Source organism: Danio rerio, chromosome 19, assembly GCF_049306965.1.
Source record: "Danio rerio strain Tuebingen ecotype United States chromosome 19, GRCz12tu, whole genome shotgun sequence".
In the NCBI taxonomy this organism is placed as follows: Eukaryota; Metazoa; Chordata; class Actinopteri; order Cypriniformes; family Danionidae; genus Danio; species Danio rerio.
The window spans coordinates 7,083,357-7,101,767 of record NC_133194.1 but is presented as its reverse complement, the minus strand read 5'-3'; the positions used below and the strand labels follow the sequence as shown (position 1 = coordinate 7,101,767).

At 39.6% G+C, this 18,411-nt stretch overlaps 1 protein-coding gene across 2 annotated transcripts in view; it reads left to right on the top strand.

The window, feature by feature from the left end:
• The window catches only part of erf (Ets2 repressor factor), a 52,100-nt gene extending 34,004 nt beyond the window's left edge, over window positions 1-18,096 (top strand). Inside the window, exons 2-5 of one of the 2 annotated variants that reach the window (XM_005159364.5) lie at window positions 7,166-7,400; window positions 13,745-13,860; window positions 13,959-14,893; window positions 14,981-18,096. In XM_005159364.5, the coding sequence (XP_005159421.1) occupies window positions 7,166-7,400; window positions 13,745-13,860; window positions 13,959-14,893; window positions 14,981-15,538 (1,844 nt within the window). In that variant the 3' untranslated portion in view covers window positions 15,539-18,096. The remainder of the gene's footprint in view (window positions 1-7,165; window positions 7,401-13,744; window positions 13,861-13,958; window positions 14,894-14,980) is intronic. The other variant, NM_001044927.1, reaches the window with a different exon arrangement.
• The last annotated feature ends 315 nt before the right edge of the window (window positions 18,097-18,411 follow it).

Genomic DNA, 18,411 nt, shown 5'->3' with positions numbered 1-18,411 from the left:
CATTTCTTATAAAAAATATAAAATAAATAACTTGCATATTTAAAAAAAAAAAGAAAAAGGTTTTCAATGTTTTTCATACTAAAAATAGAAAATAAGCAGTATCCCTCCTAAATAACTTTTGTATATTCTGTAAATAATATTTCAAGCTGTGCATTTTTTAGCATCTTCTGTAAACAAATATTTTACTGGAAATAATAAACTGAATGTAATGGAAAATATGAAAATCTATAATATAAAATCTCTGGCGCAGCTTCCAATTATCATCACTGTAGTGCACCGGTGTCAATTCCAGTTCCTGGAGAGCCGCAGCTCTGCACAATTTAGTTCCAACCCTGCTCCAACACACTTACCTGTAGGTCTCAAACAAGCCTGAAGAACGTAATTAGTTTGATCAGATGTGTTTAATCAGGGTTAAAACTAAACTGTGCAGAGCTGTGACCCTCCAGGAACTGGAATTGACACCTGTGCTGTAGTGCAAAGTAATGCTCAAGAACAGGTCCATCATCCTACTTGACCAGAGACTAGATGTAGCTTCAAACTCTTGAAAACCTGGAAAAATTAGATTGATTTTAGCTTATAAATGTCAATTTTGATTACTTTTCAATTAATCGCTGAGCCCTACACTCTATTAATGTCTGTGAAAACAATCACACCTGAGCAATGCATGACTTCATTCTCTATATGAGAGGCGTCTTTAAGCTGGCATCACAAAAAAAAACGTTTATATAAAGTATTAAACTAAAATGTCAGTAGTTCAGCACTTTCTCCATGTGTCATTCAATTGTTATTACACATACTCATTTTTCAGATTTTTAAGTTTTGTTTTATTCTTATTGTTTGGGTTTTTACTAAAATTTGGTTCAATTCCATGTCAACAGCTCCTTTTAGAAATATTATTCTCAGGAAAAAACCTGACACAGTCGTGACGTGTTTAACTTAAGTTGGATGAGATGTAACATTCAGTGAGTCTCTGATGAGAACGCACACATCCGATAGATAAGTGAAACAATAGTTAACAATTTATTAAACAGAGCAAATCAAACAATGAATATAGGAATTTAGAATGTAAATAACAGAATTAAACGAAAAACAGGAGTAATGCCAAAACAAAGAAATAAATATAACAAAATCTAACCAACACCCAACCCACTAAATTAACTAACCAAAAAAAAATGCAGAAACAAAACCGTAATCTTCAGCGTATGCGACGTTTAACTAAACTTCATTAATATTCTAAAACATAATTACAAATGTGGCAACTCCTCCATAAACTAACTAACACAAAAAGACCATGCTGCTCAAAATGACCAGAGTTCTCATGAAGTACACACTGTTAGCCATTAGCAAAACAAGAGCTTATCTGATAATCCAATTCTCATAAAGATCATTCAACTTCTCTATAAATGTTAAATTGAGCTGCACAAGTTTTTCTAATGAATAGATTACTTAAACGAGAGACAAACTACACAACAACAGCAACAACTAAACAAAAACAAATGAACAGGCTGGCCGACCCAAGTGAGGAGTTTGGTGGTAAGCCAAGCGCTCCTGCTTGACCTTTTATACGTGGCGGACCAGCTCCTGATTGGTGCATCATAATGGTGACTGACATCTTTTTCGACCAATGGGTGCACACCTAAAAAAGGACAGAGTACACAATGAAAGAGAGACGAGAAAGCGAAACACAAAACAAAACATGTGTGAAATGTAACAGTCAATACTTATTTCCCCTGCGGTATGTATTTCAGGTGAACTGCCCCTTGTGTTTAGTTGTACTCTGTGTTTGTTTATTAGAATGCAATGTCCTTTGGATATTTAGTGCTGCAGCTCGTGCGTCTTTATTTCATTAATTGATTAATTGAGTTAATTTTTGTTCTCTCTGCTATACGTGTATTTATAGCGCTAAAGTGTCTTGTTGCTAGGAGATGGTGTGGGAGCCAGGGACCCAACGCACGAGAGAGAGAGAAAAAGGTATGAGAGCTGAGGGAAAAGGCGCACTTCTTGTGAAAGCTGAATGACAAATACGCTCCCGCATACGGCGTGAGTCAGCACTGACGCGCGCACGCTGTGGGAAGCTTTGTGTTTCTCTATGCCCACTCTCTCGGTGGAGGTCTGGACCCACAAACATGCAGCTAATCATATATGCTCTGTGTAATGTGGCACATCTTGATAAACTAAGCTTAATTGGTAGAAGATGCACTTTGTCGATATATGGAGACTGACGTCTGGCGTTGCATTCCAATAAAGTTCTATAAAAAGGTGCTGGAGTGGTTTACGTTTTGAATTCTCTGTGTGGATTTTGCGGGTTGTACCTGCATCTTCAACAGCCAACAAAAGAAATCAAGTCAAGCTTGAGTTTTGAATACAGGTTTATGGTTTGAATTGAATGTGCTGACGTAAGAAGACTCTGCCAAACAATGGTGAATAATAGATCTTTCAGCTGAGTTAACCTCAGTAGAAGGATGCATTAATTGAACATACGTTGTTAGTAAGAGTGTCACGATCCTCCAAATCCTACATTTTCGATTCTAAAGTCACGGTTCGATTCGATTTTCGATTATGAATAATTAATTAATTAATAATGAATTAATTATTTGTAGCCTGCTGTTTAAACTACCTGACCTGCATGGTCTTTGTTTTACCCATGAACAAACCATACATTAAATGAATAAAGGCAAGTTACACACATAATTGCCACCTGTCAATCACTTTTTCTGCGGGACTCGTGAATAGGCAGTGATCTGTGTCGTTATAATGGCGTCGGTAAAAAAGGTGCACAACCAACAGGAACCAGCCAACAGTATCTGAGATGTTTGCTAAAGTGACTAAGTACTAGTGTGAAAGTGAAAGGTTGAAGCAGTCTACTGACCCGCTGACTGCCTGGACCCGCTTGTCTTGAGTGCATGATTGTGTGTGCGTCAATGTCTATGTGTGAATGAGTGTGTGTGGTCACGTGATGTGCGTTTTCAGCGGTAGTGAGGAAGGAGGGCTGCTCAGAAATGCTACACGCCAGTGTGGATGTGGATCGTTGTTGTTCTAAAACGCCATTTAAAAACAAAGACCTAGTAGTGTAAACGGCCCAACCCTAATACGTACATAGCAGAGCTTGCAAACTGTGTTTCGTCAACATAACTCACTGGAAATCCAAAATACTTCCACACCGGCGACTTCATTGAAAGAAGTTCTGTCGACGGGTCTCATGTGTCTGCAGTTTAACAAGCATTTTCAACAAGCGTTTTTTTTTTCCTGCTTGGCAAGCCAAGCTGACGTGACATGGGGGCGTGGCAGCATCGACGATTCTATTTTTTGATTCGATAATCAAAATTGAGCATCAATTTCGATCGATTTCAATTTAAAAGCGAAATCGTGACACCCTTAGTTGTAAGCTATTTCAAGCATAGTACATAATCAAATAGCTAACAAGCAGTTCTTGGTTATGAATCAGAAATCTGCAGTCATACCATTGAAATCTGATTACTTGCGTCTAGTGTAACATCAAGTGGTGTACAGGTATAAACAGAGTCTGGTCTCCAATTTGAGCTTGTCCATTTTGTCTAGTTCCAGAGTCGATGGAAAATGGCTTTGATTGGATTCACACTAAATCCACCTTGGATCCTGTTTACACCTGGTTTAAAGGGGATGTTTATGAATCTCTTATGTATGTTGAATGTTTAAAAAGCATGTTGAAACTGGTAGACAGTGACATCAGGGCTGCACAATATATCATTTCAGCATCGATAGTGCAAATCTTTAGAAGTCTCATCCCAGGATCTGCAGTGTTTTAATAATATAACCTGACCTAATCTTATCATTTGATCCTGCTTTTAAAGTCTGTGACTAAGATTTCAAGCGAATTTAAGCCATTTGGGCACTTGAAATTATAAAGTTTGTTACTTTAGCAAAGATTAATTGTTTAATTATTTATACAGTGAAGGCTATGTGCTTTGTTCTATTGTTTTCATCAATTGTGCTTTATTTTTTGTGTATTTTATGCAGATGCACTCTGATACAAAATTACCCCAATCAATATATAATTAGCAATTCTTTCCAAATAAAGTTACTCAAGTCATCTTGCAAAATTATATTCATATTGCTATATACATCACAGAAAAATAAAACACCATGTCAGATTTTCTAATGCCATGCATCCCTAATTGGCATCTATATTGTGATAACAAGTGGACAACAGATGTTTGCATAATCAGAAATATTTCGAGCTTGTCTTATTTTGATAACTTCCATAACAATTTGAAAACAAATTTGACCAGATTTGCTTTTCATATTATAAACACTTGTGGTAAAAATTAATTTTACTTTTTACCAAAAGCTCCTCTCCACCTCGGCACCTAATCCCACTACAGAACATTATGTACTTGTTCTGGGATTAGCTGAAACGTGTCTTAATACCACATGTAAAAAGGGCCTTAAATAACTCTGATATTATAATCTGGTTTTACTTACTAAAATAAATTGTTACTCTAACTAAGGTTGTGCAATATGAGGATTTACAGGGGTTGGACAACAAAACCGAAGTGCCTGCTTTTAGACCACAAAAATAGTGGTATAGGGCCTCCTTATGCAGCCAATTCAGCATCAATTCATCTTGGGAATAGACATAGGACGATAACCGTTTTCAAGTTATACCGCAGTTTGGAAAAGTCAAGGTTTTAAATCAGCCAAAATTTTCTAAGGTTTGTGTTCGATTTTTATTTTTGTTTTTTGTAAGTTTTTTTTTAGGAGAACCGAATCTACGGAGATATCCAAAGATGCAGTTTTAAATTGTAAAGAAATCTGTGTTGTTGAAACAAATAAAAAAAAGCAGAAGTCAGTAATTCATTTGAATCATTTAGCCTGACATGTTTACTGCTCCAAAATATTTTAAATGTTTCTCAAAATTAAATAAATTGTGTTCAAAGGGGAAAGTTTTTTTTTTTTTTTACCCAGACATTTAAAAAGAATATATCTTAGAGCTGTAATTACAATATCGTGAGACAATGATATTATTATCCAGGGTTATTATACCGTCAGAATCTTATACCGGCTCATGCCTTCTTGGGAATGAAAGATACAAGTCCTGCACGGTGGCCAGAGCCAATTTTTTATTTTATTTTTTATTTTTCTTGCAGAATAAAGGCCAGGTCACGTTTTCTGACTTGTTTCTCCAAAACACCCCAAAGTGGCTCAATAATGTTTAGATCAGGTGACTGTGCAGGTCATGGGAGATGTTTAACTTCACGTTCATGTTCATCAAACCGCTCTTTCACCAGTCTTGCAGTGTGTTTTGGTGCATTATCATCCTTATGCACGGCCCCTAGTTCAAAATGAGGTACAGGTGGTATTCAGATCATGACATTTTTGCTACTTGAAACAAACACATTTTGCGTTATCCTTGTAATCTTATTAAGTAAAATATCATCTTAGTTAAAGGCTAACAATAAATGTGAATGAATAGACGTCTGTCGGTTGTCGTGAGTGCCTTCCTGATTTTTCAAGGTGAAGCAAAAGGAGAAGCTGGTACAAAGTTTGATAGAGGTGGCCACCTCATAATTCTCTATGTAGGAAAAACCCTATGAAAAGACCGTCATTTCATATTATGTTCTGAGCCTATCGTTTATTTTTAAACAAAATATATTGTTTATAGTAATACACTTTTCATCACTTATTTGAGTGCAATATTACAGGCCATTATGAGTATGCAGACAGAAACGCAATTAACCACATCAAGACTAAGTTGCAGACTTGAAACATTCTGCATTTAATTTAGCACCTAATTAGTTTTTGAAACATGTTTTTATTTTATATTTTATTCATATTTATTTTATATTTTGAATCAAACATTTCCCCCTTTAGTTCAAAATAAAGTGTGAATTATGATCACACGAATGAGTACAATGTGAAGCTATTTATTTTTTGATATAGTGATATATATCATCATCAGGATGTGAGATGACTTATATCGTGATATTAGATGTTTGTCATGTCGCTCAGCCCTACCATTAACTGCCTTTTGAGTTTTTATGGCTTAATTGAACAGATCTGCTTTTTTGTCAGTAGAGAAATCCTCTATCCGCCAGATTTCTCAACCACACTTCTCAATCATGAGTCAAGCCGCATTGCCGACTGTTCAGCAGTTGTCACGGACAGTTAGTACCAGCCCACGGTGTCCAAGTCATCCTACCGCCCCCCTGCGCAGCGTGGGTCCCCGCAGCACATGTGTGCAGTTGGCGGTGGCGGTAATGCTGAGCTGTTCTGCGTTCGCTGCCTAACACGGCGCTAGGCATTATTAGCAGCCAAGCTCTAAACTGTCTGAAAGGGGCATTCCACTGAGCACAACAACACATCGTGCGCCAAGACCCTCTCTTTCTCTTTTGTGTGCGAGTGTGGGAATTATGCTGTTATTTTCAGCCGTTCCCACCTGACATTGGGTGCCTAAGAGATAGAATCTTGGTTCATTGTGTTTTACTCCGATTTGTTTTTCCATCCTAATAGGACATTGTGTCTGATTTAGCCGGCAGAAATACCTCACCTCATTTTGGTTGAGTCTGCAGCCTTCTCATTCTTGATAATGTACGTCAACGGCTAACATTCTCAGGTGCTTCTGCGATGCGCCGGTTTCAGAGAGCCTTCCGCCATCTCGTTCTGTCACGTTGACTCAGCGTTGTGCATGGATTCGTAATAGGTCTGTCACTTAGCATGTTGTGTAACCGCCTGTCCATGTAAATGTCCCAAGGCACAAACAGTTTCTGTAATGAGACAAAAGACCCTCAAAGTCACGGCCTTGTTTTTGTCTCGCCTCCAGCGACCTCCTGCTACTTTTCTTCTGTTTCTGCAAGTATTGAGTCTAAAAGTAGAGACTGAGACCATCTGTGTATGTGTGTGTGAGTGTTATTTTGACTGCTGCCTCAAGGATTCTGGATTGAAACTCGTGTTAACTAGACACTGTGACATTCTGACAACTTATTCAGACTCTAAGGAGAGCCGCATACAAACTTTAACCAGACAAAATGTTAGTTTGCCTACTGCCCTGAAAGCACATTGTTCTCTTGGCTGCATGTCTTTTGAAAGGCTGCAGAAATAACAAAGGCCGCTTATTATTCCCAGCGAATTTAGCTAGATTGCATCAAAGTAGCAAGGCTCTCAAGTGTGTTTTATGTCTGACCTCTAGGGTTTGCCTTCCCAGACTGGGCCTACAAGCCGGAGTCGAGTCCTGGTTCCAGACAGATCCAGCTGTGGCACTTCATCCTGGAGCTGCTGCGCAAGGAGGAGTACCACGATGTCATCGCCTGGCAGGGAGATTACGGCGAATTTGTCATCAAAGACCCGGACGAGGTGGCACGACTGTGGGGGGCCCGCAAGTGCAAGCCACAGATGAATTACGACAAGCTCAGTCGAGCGCTCAGGTAAAGACTCAACCTGCCTATTAAACCCCAAAGGACTGCCAATTGCGTTCTTGTTTTAATCTGCGGTATCTTTTCTGATGAGCACATCTGCGTTAATGGTAATGGCTTCATTCAACCGCCAAGTGTGCTGCCTACCTAGGTGACGTGTAGGTGTCAAACTCTGGGCTAATGTAGCCTCTTTCTTTACTATGCTGACGCGATACAAATGAATGAATGATTTTGTTTGCCACAAACACAATTGTAAAGATAACCAAACCATTTTAACTTGTGTTTAGTTCCCTTTAGAATATTTTTAGCATCCTTTGAGGGATCTTCAACTGTAAAAACAGGACTGACACGGTTTCAGTTTACTAGAAATTCTATGTTAAGCTGCTTTGACACAATCTACATTGTAAAAGCGCTATAGAAATAAACATGGATTGAATCTAATTAAATCGTTTGATCCCGGACGAGCCCCCAATAAGTGTTATATCCTCATTGATGTTAGTCTAGGGTAAAAGGAATCTTTTGATCTTTTGCACTGCAACAATCTCAACTTCATCTAAGAAACGGGTACAGTTGAAGTCAGAATTATTAGACCCCCTTTGATTTTTTTTATTTATTTAATTTTTAAAAATATTTCCTAAATTATGTTTAACAGAGCAAGGACATTTTCACAGTATATCTGATAATATTTTTTTCTTCTGGAGAAAGTCTTTTTTGTTTTATTTGGGCTAGAATAAAAGCTGTTTTAATTTTTTCAACATCATTTTAAGGACAAAATTATTAGCCCCTTTAAGCTATATATTTTATTCAATAGTCTACAGAACAAACCATCGATATATAATAACTTGCCTTATTACCCTAACCTGCCTAGTTAACCTAATAAACCTAGTTAATCCTTTAAATGTCACTTTAAGCTGTATAGAAGTGCCTTGAATAATATCTAGTCAAATATTATTTACTGTCATCATGACAAAGATAAAATAAATCAGCTTTTAGAAATTAGTTATTAAAACTATTTTAAAAATCTTCTCTCCGTTAAACAGAAATTAAGGAAAAAATAAACGGGGGCTAATAATTCTGACTTCAACTGTATATGTATGTTCCATCTATAGATTCTAAATAAAAATACCCACTATTTGGTGGTATTTAGAGTGACCCTCACAATGAACGATAGAAATATTTGCATCCACACCAGCTGTACACCCACCAACTATATTATTACTTCAAGCATACTACGTCTATGTCATCTGCTTCTTGAAATTCTTGAGCTCTTTAAAAGTCGAGTGACTGTAATTAATTTTGTTCATCAGTGGGTAGAAATATTTCCCACACTGCTGCCTCAGTTTCAATATCACATTAGATTAGGGATCACCAAACTTGTTCCTAAAGGGCCGGTGTCCTGCAGATTTTAGCTGCAACCCTAATCAAACACACCTGAACAAACTAATCAAGGTCTTACTAGGTATACTTGAAACACCCAGGCAGGTGTGTTGAGGCAAGTTGGAGCTAAACCCTGCAGGGTCACCGGCCCCTTCTGGACCGAGGTTGGTGACCCCTGCATTAGATGTAATAATTATTCAAATATTATAATTATTCAAGGCATGGTGGCTCAGTGTTTAGCACTGTCACCTCACAACAAGAAGGTCACTTGTTCAAGTTCCAGCTAGTTGAGGTCAGTTGACATTTCTGTTTGAGGTGTGCATGTTCTCCCTATGTTAATGTGGGTTTCCTCTGGGTGCTAAGGTTTCCCCCACAGTTCAAAGACATGCACTATAGGTGAATTGAATAAACTAAATTGGTTGTAGTGTACGTGTGTAAATGTGAGAGTGTATGGGTGTTTCCCAGTACTAAGTTGCAGCTGTAAGGGCATCCACTATGTAAAACATATGCTGAATAAGTTGATGGTCCATTCCACTGTGGCGACCTCTGATTAATAAAGAGATAAGCCAATAAGAAAATGAATGAACGAATGAACGAACGAATGAACGAACGAACGAACGAACGAACGAACGAACGAACGAACGAACAAACGAATGAATAATTATACCAAATTGCTTACTCAACTTTTAGGCTAACCTAGACTATGAACTTGGAAACATAAAATTGTTGATGGCAACTCTGAATGTTAGTCACGTCTTTCCTGTGGTTCATTTTTTGTGTTTGTGTGGTGTGTCATTAGTGAAGTTGCTTCCCATAAAGAGCCTTTTCGCTCTCTCTATTTCAATTAGGATGCCTCTGCCTATGTAGGTCTACAACATGTTGTTTCTCTGATTTGATGTTGACGGACGATGTTTGTATCCCCGTGTTGTCATTCATCTTGTACAGCATTTTTCCGCCTTTGCCTTTTTCCGTGCTCGTCTGTCACCCGCAATCTGTCCAGTTGCCTGTTTGTCTGTCTCTTCATGTTATTCAACGCTTTGGACCAGTCACCATGGCAACCTGCGGATGCCCACTCAAACCTGCTGAACCTGCCTTTGCCATCCCAGAATAATCAAGCCCACTTAGTGCTCATCAGCCATCACTTACAGGCCTAGTGTGCGTCCTCCACTTCCGAGAACTCTTTCATTTCTCGAAGAGATATGGACGCGTATGAATGGAAGAGGGAGGGAGGGGGCAGAAGAAAGGCAACAGAAAGCAGTTCAGATGGGAAGCAGAAAGTTCTTTAGTGTCACAGCAGAGACCATGACGGCTTCTGAGAAACGGAGAACTGGCCTCTGTTCTGCACATGTGGAGGACACAAAACATGTCCTCTCAGTTAATGCCAGAAAACAGCACACACACACACAAAGGCGTTCTCGTGACCTCATACTGGCTTTTTCGGTTGAAGCTGGTTTTCTTCATTTGTGTTATTGAGTAGTCGGAGGCTCTGCACTGACCCACAAAGACTCTATTCCTCTAATGAAAGCTTTGCACATTTAATGTCCGTTGTTTCTATCCAAATTTGGTACTTTGGCTTGAATTTAAAGAGATCTTTCACCCAAAAATGAAAACCTGCTGTTCATTTCCTCACCCTCAGGCCATCCAAGATGTCTGCTACTACTACTACTTTTGCTACTACTACTACTTTTGTTTTTTTGCCGTAGAAATGTACACCAAACAATCAGGCTGTGCTGGAAACTGAACATTATTTACTACATTACCTTTAATCCAGTCTTGGCAAATGGCTGAGAGTCTGGAGCGTCAGTGTGTGCAGGTGCAAACTCAGACACGAGCTGACACTGTTTTTTTTTACAGCTTTTATGGGTTTTTTCTACCATAAAAAGTGCTGATAACTATTTTCTTACACTGTATCACCAAGGGCCATGGCTCAAAAATATTATTTTCTCCTGAAGAAATAAATCACTTACATTTTGGATAGTCTGAGGAAATAGTCTAGAGTAAATCGCAAGCAAATTAAAATCTTTGGACAAACTATCCATTTACGTTTCAAATGTGTAACTCTAAATGCTAAGTGTTGCTAATTTTTTTGTGCTCTGTTTGTGTAGGCTCTTTTTACTCTAGTAACATACTTGGGGATATACCATAGTACGAATTTGATTGATTCATAAATAAATCAGAAACCATGGTAGTTCCATTACAATGACTAATACCACACATACACTGTAATGCTGTGTTCACACCAGACGCTGGATGCGCAAATAAATTGTGTTATTCTCGTATAAATGGACGTATGAACACTTTGAGTTTATTCGCTTTATTCACATGTCAAACTCGATTGATGCTTCTTTAGCGTGTCAAATTTGCTAGATTCAGGTTGCTTTGTTTGAGTATCAAAGTCGTTTCGTTTGCACATCAAAATCACTTTGCGCATCAAAATCGATTCATTTACGCATCAAAGTTGCTTCCTTAGGGCGTCAAAGCCACTTGATTCAAGTTGCTTAACTTGTGCATCAAAGTCGTTTTATTTGTACATTAAAATCGATTTGTTTATGCATCAAAGTTGCTTCATTTGCGCGTTAAGACCTCTTTATTTGTGCATCAAAGTTGCTTCCTTGGCGCATCAAAGTCATTTAATTCAAGTAGCTCTGTTTGCTCATCAAAGTAACTCTGTTTGCGCGTCAAAGTAGCTCTGTTTGCGCGTCAAAGTAGATTTGTTTGCGCGTCAAAGTTACTACATTTTCCCATCAAAGTCGATTTCTTTGCGCGTCAAAATCAATTTATTCACACTTCAAAGTTGCTTCGTTTGCACGTCAAAAATGCTTCATTCGCTCGTCAGAGTTGCATCATTCCCGCGTCAGTCGCTTTATTAATGCATCAAAGTCACTTCGTTTGCGCATCAAAGTTGCTTCGTTTGCGTGTCAAAGGCGCTTCTTTCACACATCAAATGGGCTTCATTCGTTCGTCAAACAAGTTTCGTACGTCAAAACCAATTCCTTCACCTGTCAAAGCCGATTCGTTCATGTGTCAAAGTCCACTAGATTCTTTCTGATGTGCACCCAGCTTTGAGAGTCCATTAACTCCTCCAGAAACCATACCTGGATGATGGAAGCTTTCAGCAGTGCTTCAGACTGAGCCAAGCCCAGTTTGATGAGCTGTAGTTCGGTGTCGGCAGGAGGATTACCCCTCGGGACACCAACAATAGGTGCCACGTCACATCCCTACAAGAGCAAGCTCGTGATTGTTTAACACGGCACAAATGTCCACTAAAGTTCAGAATTTCCTACTCAATTGACGCAAATCACGTCATCGTGCCGCTTCATTCCTGCAAACAGCCTTGCAGGATGTCTATTATCATCTTTGCATTGACTTAACATGTAAACCACACGCACTTGATGCTTCATCTGCGTCTGGTGTGAACACATCATCAGTGTATACTGTATAACGGCCTTTAAGTCACTGTAAAACATTTTTTTAGAAACAAATTCTATCATACTTTGAGTAATTTATGAGTAATAACAGTTTAACACATTTAAAGATTATTTGTTGTTTTAGTGAAAAGTTTGTTATTCACAAGTGTTGATCTAGTCATTTGAGAAAGAAAAGCCTGAAGGCATTCTGTCTCTGCTCTCTCTTTTCATCCATACCTAAGAGGTTGCATGTGTTCCTCAAAACTCAAACAGCATTCAGACTGACTCCAGACTACACAGACGTCCCATTGTTGAACTGTTGAGAAAATGAACAGACTTCAGGCGAACAGACAATGCAAAACAACATGTACACACTTGTTGTGTTTACCTGTTAACCCGATGCCACTTCAGGTAGATCATACTATAATCGGGCCTCTGCTTTCATGATGGATGTTGTCTGTGTTATGCTTGGTGAAATTAAACAGAAGTGCATTAAGATCATCTATTTTGTTCAGCGGTGTATGTGAATGTCTGCACAGCACACGTGTGCAAAATCACACTAGTTAGAGCTCTTTTGAAGCAAGTTCAAATGCACTTCAAAGTGTTGTTTCCATGTGCTGGTGTTGTGTTCATGCGTATGTGCCCTTTTCTCAGAGTATGCGCCTGTGAACTTTTCAGATCCGCACATCATTATATATCACAATCATGTCTTCTCACACATGCACCCTCAGTGACGTCTTAATTAAACACATTGAAGCCATAAATCAACTTAACATCTGTAGCTTCAGATGGCCATGAAGTCACGTATCTGCTCAGCACATATCTGAATCTGGTTGGCTAAATGCTTTCATGTATGAAAGAATTCAGCATGTGTGTGTTACACACAGTGACCTTCTGTACTCCGTAATGATAAATATAATTATATCAGGCTTTTACTGTGAAAGGTTTGATTTTTTTTTATTTATTTATTTTTTTGATCCTGGTCTCTGAAAAATGTATATAACATGTTGCTTCTCGACAGGTACAATATTTGAATGTTTCATCTTGACAATCTGTTTACCACTTTTGCATATGCCACATTTTTATGCATATATCTTCATTTAAAACACATCTAGTTAACATTAAGAACATTTGCCAAGCGTTTCCATGTCATCTTTTCCATTTTAATTGGATTTTAAGTAAACAGCTGTTTGAATGAGTTTTAGTCATTCAAGGTTCAAGGTTAAATTGATTGCCTCCCTTCAAATGAAAGACTATAGTGTAATCAGTTAAAAATATATATTAATAAAAATTATATGCATTTATAAGCTTGGGTTTTCAGTCCTAGGTGTTTAATTGTAATACATGAGTTATTTGAAACTAAAATAGAAGTTGATCGATTCAGTTTGAAACCTGATCACATTGTTTTACTCTTATGCTACGATGTATCTTAAACTTCCTCAAAACAAAAGTCTCTAAATTGGTCATTTCTGTGCAAGTTTAGCGAGTTCAAAAGTGTCGCAGACAAAACTAATTTTGACTCCTAATAATGTCTTTTGCAAATGTGTAACTATGCCAACACTCTCTCTGCAGATACTACTACAACAAAAGGATCTTGCACAAAACCAAAGGGAAAAGATTCACCTACAAGTTCAATTTTAACAAGCTGGTGCTGGTCAACTATCCATTCATTGACATGGGCTCTGCAGGTAAGGACCACTACTTCTAAATCTTTCAGACTCGCATATTTAATCTCATATGAAAGTATAAGTCCTTTAGATACTAATGTTCTCAACCTCTCTCGTAGGTTCTGGAGTTCCACAAAGTGCTCCACCTGTCCCATCTGGCGTCAGCACTCATTTCCGTTTCCCTCCATCCACACCGTCGGACGTTCTTTCTCCTAGTGAGGAACTACGCAGTCCTGGTGTCTTCAGTGCTGTGCCTCGACGCATAGCTCGTGGCTCTGTCTCTGACTGCAGCGATGGCACCTCCACCAACTCAGAGCTTGAGGAAACTGGCATGGCTCCCGGCGATGACCGCCCGGCTGACCGTGCCTTCAGAAACCTGCTCCACCCACGCTTGTCCCATGATTCATTGTTCCGTGTCTATGGCGCACCGCCCAACCCAACTGGCCTCCCCAGGAGTGGGCCCCATGTGCCACCACACCGGATGCACCCTGAACCCTTGTCCCCATTCCCAGTGTCCCCTCTCCCAGGCCCTGGGGGCTTGTTGCCTCCTACTCTTTCTCCAGCTCTCTCCATGACCCCTACATCTCACATGCCTTACACACCCTCTCCATCCCTGTCACCCATGCTGGGCTCCCACTTTTCGTTCAATCCAGAGGACATGAAGCGCTACCTGCAAGCTCACACTCAGAGTGTGTACAACTATCATCTGAGTCCTCGTGCATTCCTGCACTATCCCAACATCGTCATCCCCCAGCCCCAGCGCCCAGACAAGGGACTAGGTGGGCCAGCGGGTGTAGGTCCACACCTAACAAGTCACCCTCTGCACCACCAGGCTGATGAGCCTCATCTATCTCCTTTCAAGTTCAAGCTACAGCCACCACCACTGGGCCGCAAACAGAGGGAAGGACCAACCCAGACTGGAGGAGGGCATGCTCCAAATTCTGGAAGTGCTGCTGCTTCCTTCCCATACTGTGGGGAGTCTGGTTCAGCCTCAAACTCCTCCTCGTCTGGGATGATGACCAACAACCCAGCGGCTGGTCCACCAAAGATCAAGGTATGTTCACCTTTAAAGAATTCCACATTTCAGCTTTTCTGAGACTGAAATCGGTTTCCTGATTAACTCTCCTTTTTCCTTTTGTAGGTTGAGCCAATCTCAGACATGGAGTCGGAGGAAGAAGTTGAGGTCACAGACATTAGCGAAGAGGAGCATGAAGATGAGGAATGTGATGTATTTTCCCCTCCCCATCCCAATGGTGGCCTCGCCCCTCCACCCAACCATGATCGTATGACAGATGATGATGATCTTGAGGAAGATGTCTTCAAAACCCCAGCTGCCCCTACCTCAGGGGTTGGGCTGAATCTGTTAGGTCTTAAAGCAGAACCCAGGGAGCTAAACCTTGGCCAGGGTGCTCCCATCAGTCCCGGGGGTACACGCTGCATCCCCTTGAAGCTGCGTTTCAAACGTCGCTGGAGTGAGGATCAGCGAATGGAGGCAGGAACCGAAGAGGCCGAGGACAAGAAGAGTAGGGGTGAGAAGGAGGAACTTTCCCAAGAGGTAGACCTTAAACTGGGAGAGGAAAACGGAGACCGGAAGAGTCCAGAGACTTTGGCTGCGCCCCTGGGGACAGGCCAGAGGAGGGTGAGCTCTGAGCTTCAGCGAGCGACAGCACAGCTGTCTTTAGAAAACAATGTTTGCTGAACAGGACCTGGTCAAACACATAAACTTACCAACCCAGAGCTGTCCTCCTTAAAGCCAGAAGGCTATTGTTGCTCTCAGAAATTATGTGAAGACCATCCATTTAGAAAGTGCAGATGACCAAATCATCTTTCTGCACATGCAGGTTCACTCACTTCAGAATGTTGTGACACTAAAAATAAATACTGACCTGTTTTGTTTTTTTGTTTTTTATAGAAATTGAAGTAATCAGGCTCCTTCCCAAAGTTTATCCAGAGCCCCTTGCTTACCGAACCCATTCCTGTCTGTTTGATGTGTTAGACTAACACCATCCCTCTTGTCTCGTTGAAGTCTTGAACACTTTTTTTTTTTACCCCCAAAAAAGCTCTCCAATAGGATCTAATGGTCAACCCAACACCTTTTCATCATATTCAAGAGTTTACAGAAGTGCCTAAACAGGACATTGATGCATCCCCGTTAAATATGAGCAGAGATGATGATCATGAATTGGTCTCAAAGTCTTTTAATTCATGCTCATGAAAATTAGGATCAGTTGGCAAGATGCTTTAAAATTAACACTCTTGGATGAAGTGGAAAGTTACAAGGAAGGAAGGATGCTGGCTGACACCTCCCCCCTAAATACTCAATCATAGTTCTCAAACATTGTGGTTACAGACGCTCTCCTTTTTTGTTTTGCATACCAAGATGAAAGTCCCAGACGTTTTGCAGAACCACCTTGCCTTTCACTTTTAAACCATGACTCTTCATGTCACTGCCTTCAGAGAAATTGACGCTAGCGTGCCACCAGCCGCTATCACTGCCGGCTCTAAACATCAGCTGCTCAACGGACTCTGCCGGCTAACGGGACCACTCAGCAACCTCAACGTATCTTAAGACATGTATATACTTTGGGGGAAACATTTTATATACGTTCGATCATCTTCATGACCACCAGCTGGATGAAAAATGTGATTTATTCCTGCTCCAATTTATTTATTTATTTTTTCATAATGAAGTTTCAACCCCAAGGGAAAGTAATAGGGACATTGGGGCAACATATCAAAGGGCGCTCTCTGATTTTTAGCTACGTAATCATCCCTAAAACCATCTATACAGTCCTATTTTGTAAAGAATGCAAATATTCATCGTGTGTTGCACACCCCTCACATCCAATAGGTTGTCTTTTGAATATAACGCCTTCAAATTAACAAACATTTGTGCCTTTAAATGGAAAAAAAAACGACCGCCCAATTCTTTTAAATGGGTTGTTTTATCGACTCGCATACAGGAGAGGCCTTAGAAACATGACCTCAAACACTGCTTTTATGCCTTATTTAGTTTTGTACGTTTAAAAGAGACTATCCTAAATAAGATTTGCATTTAGAGTCCGTATATTCTCACGATAGCCGTATATATTTGATAAAAGAACAAACGCTGGTTTTGATACAAATTATATTTCAGAAGGTAAATCTATATGTAAGGAAGACCATTAGTTTCAGGGCACTACAGTTCTGTACTGTGAAGCAAAAGTGTTGTTATAGATGAAGCTAAACTTAACTGACCAATAGTTTCAAAAACCCTGAACGGCTTTGCCTTGTAAGGTCTACGTAAAAGGTTTAACGCGTCCAGCCGTGTTTGCATTCTCCCGCTCAGTCTTGCTGCAGTGTTTTAGTTGCAGGAGGCTGTGTTTTCTCCGTGATGATCAAGAACAGCTATTACATCCTATTTGGCTAAGCGTTTGGCTACGTCAGCTCTATTTGTAGCAAAATGCAAGGACTCTTGTAGGAAATGACGTCACGACCATGTCCTTCAGAAAGGGACCTCATTTTATTAAACTGACAACTAAAAAGTGGACATTTAGCCCTCATCTGAGGAGGACAGATAGGACCTGACAGACTTAACACACACTTTTCCCCCCCTCTTTTAACTTTTTCGAGTTCGTTTGGCGGCCTTACACCGGTTCAGTATCTGTATTTCAACTGACAGCTGCCTTATTTGTTAAATACGTTTTTCTTCTTGCTCTTTCTTCAATATAAACAGTGCTGTTTTATTATTTTTTTATTTTTCGCTTATATTACCATTTATCATTTTTAATGTTGATATTATCGCTGGTATTCGTTTGTACCCCCTTACCTGAATTTTAACCTCTCGAGATGAACATTTTAATAAAGCGTACTCCTCTACCCTCTTTGATAACCGTGATAGAAAAGTGCTCTGGCTTTGTATTAATGATGGTTTTAGTTGTGACCAGATGGAGAGGGAGGGGGTGACATTATGCTATCACGTTATTTTTATTTGAATATTACGTTTTTTGGTTGTGTACATATATAAATATATATTTTCCATTTCGAGGGGATGATGTAAGAAAAGACAAATATTTCTTTATCGTGTTCAAGGTCTCTCTTTTTGCTTCTTTCTTATTAAAGCTTTCCATCTGTCTCTCAGCGGTTATGTAATGCTTTGTAAAGAGAGACAAAACTTGACGTTACAAGGAACCATGTATACTTTAGTTTCTCATGTGGTTTCTTTTGCTCTTGTAATTAAAACTGTAATCAGGGTTCATTAAAACAGGTAAAAACGGATCTGGCTTTCTTGTCATTCCTTTGCATTTTTTCTACTTTGGGTAGTATTTTGGGCTGTGCGATATGGCAAAAATTCAACCTCGATAATTATTTCCCATATTAAACGATAATGATAAACATTTCAAAATCAGTTGTTAGAGCTTCCAGCTTTAAAAAGAGTATGCCAACAATGACTTAAACCATAAAGATTAGACGCTTTATTAAATAACATTTTAAACCGGGTGTCCGCGGAGTCTTAAAGTCTTAAGATTTAGGCCTTTAAAAGTCTGAAATTCACTGAAATGGTGTGTTGTAGGTCTTAAATTATTTTAAACA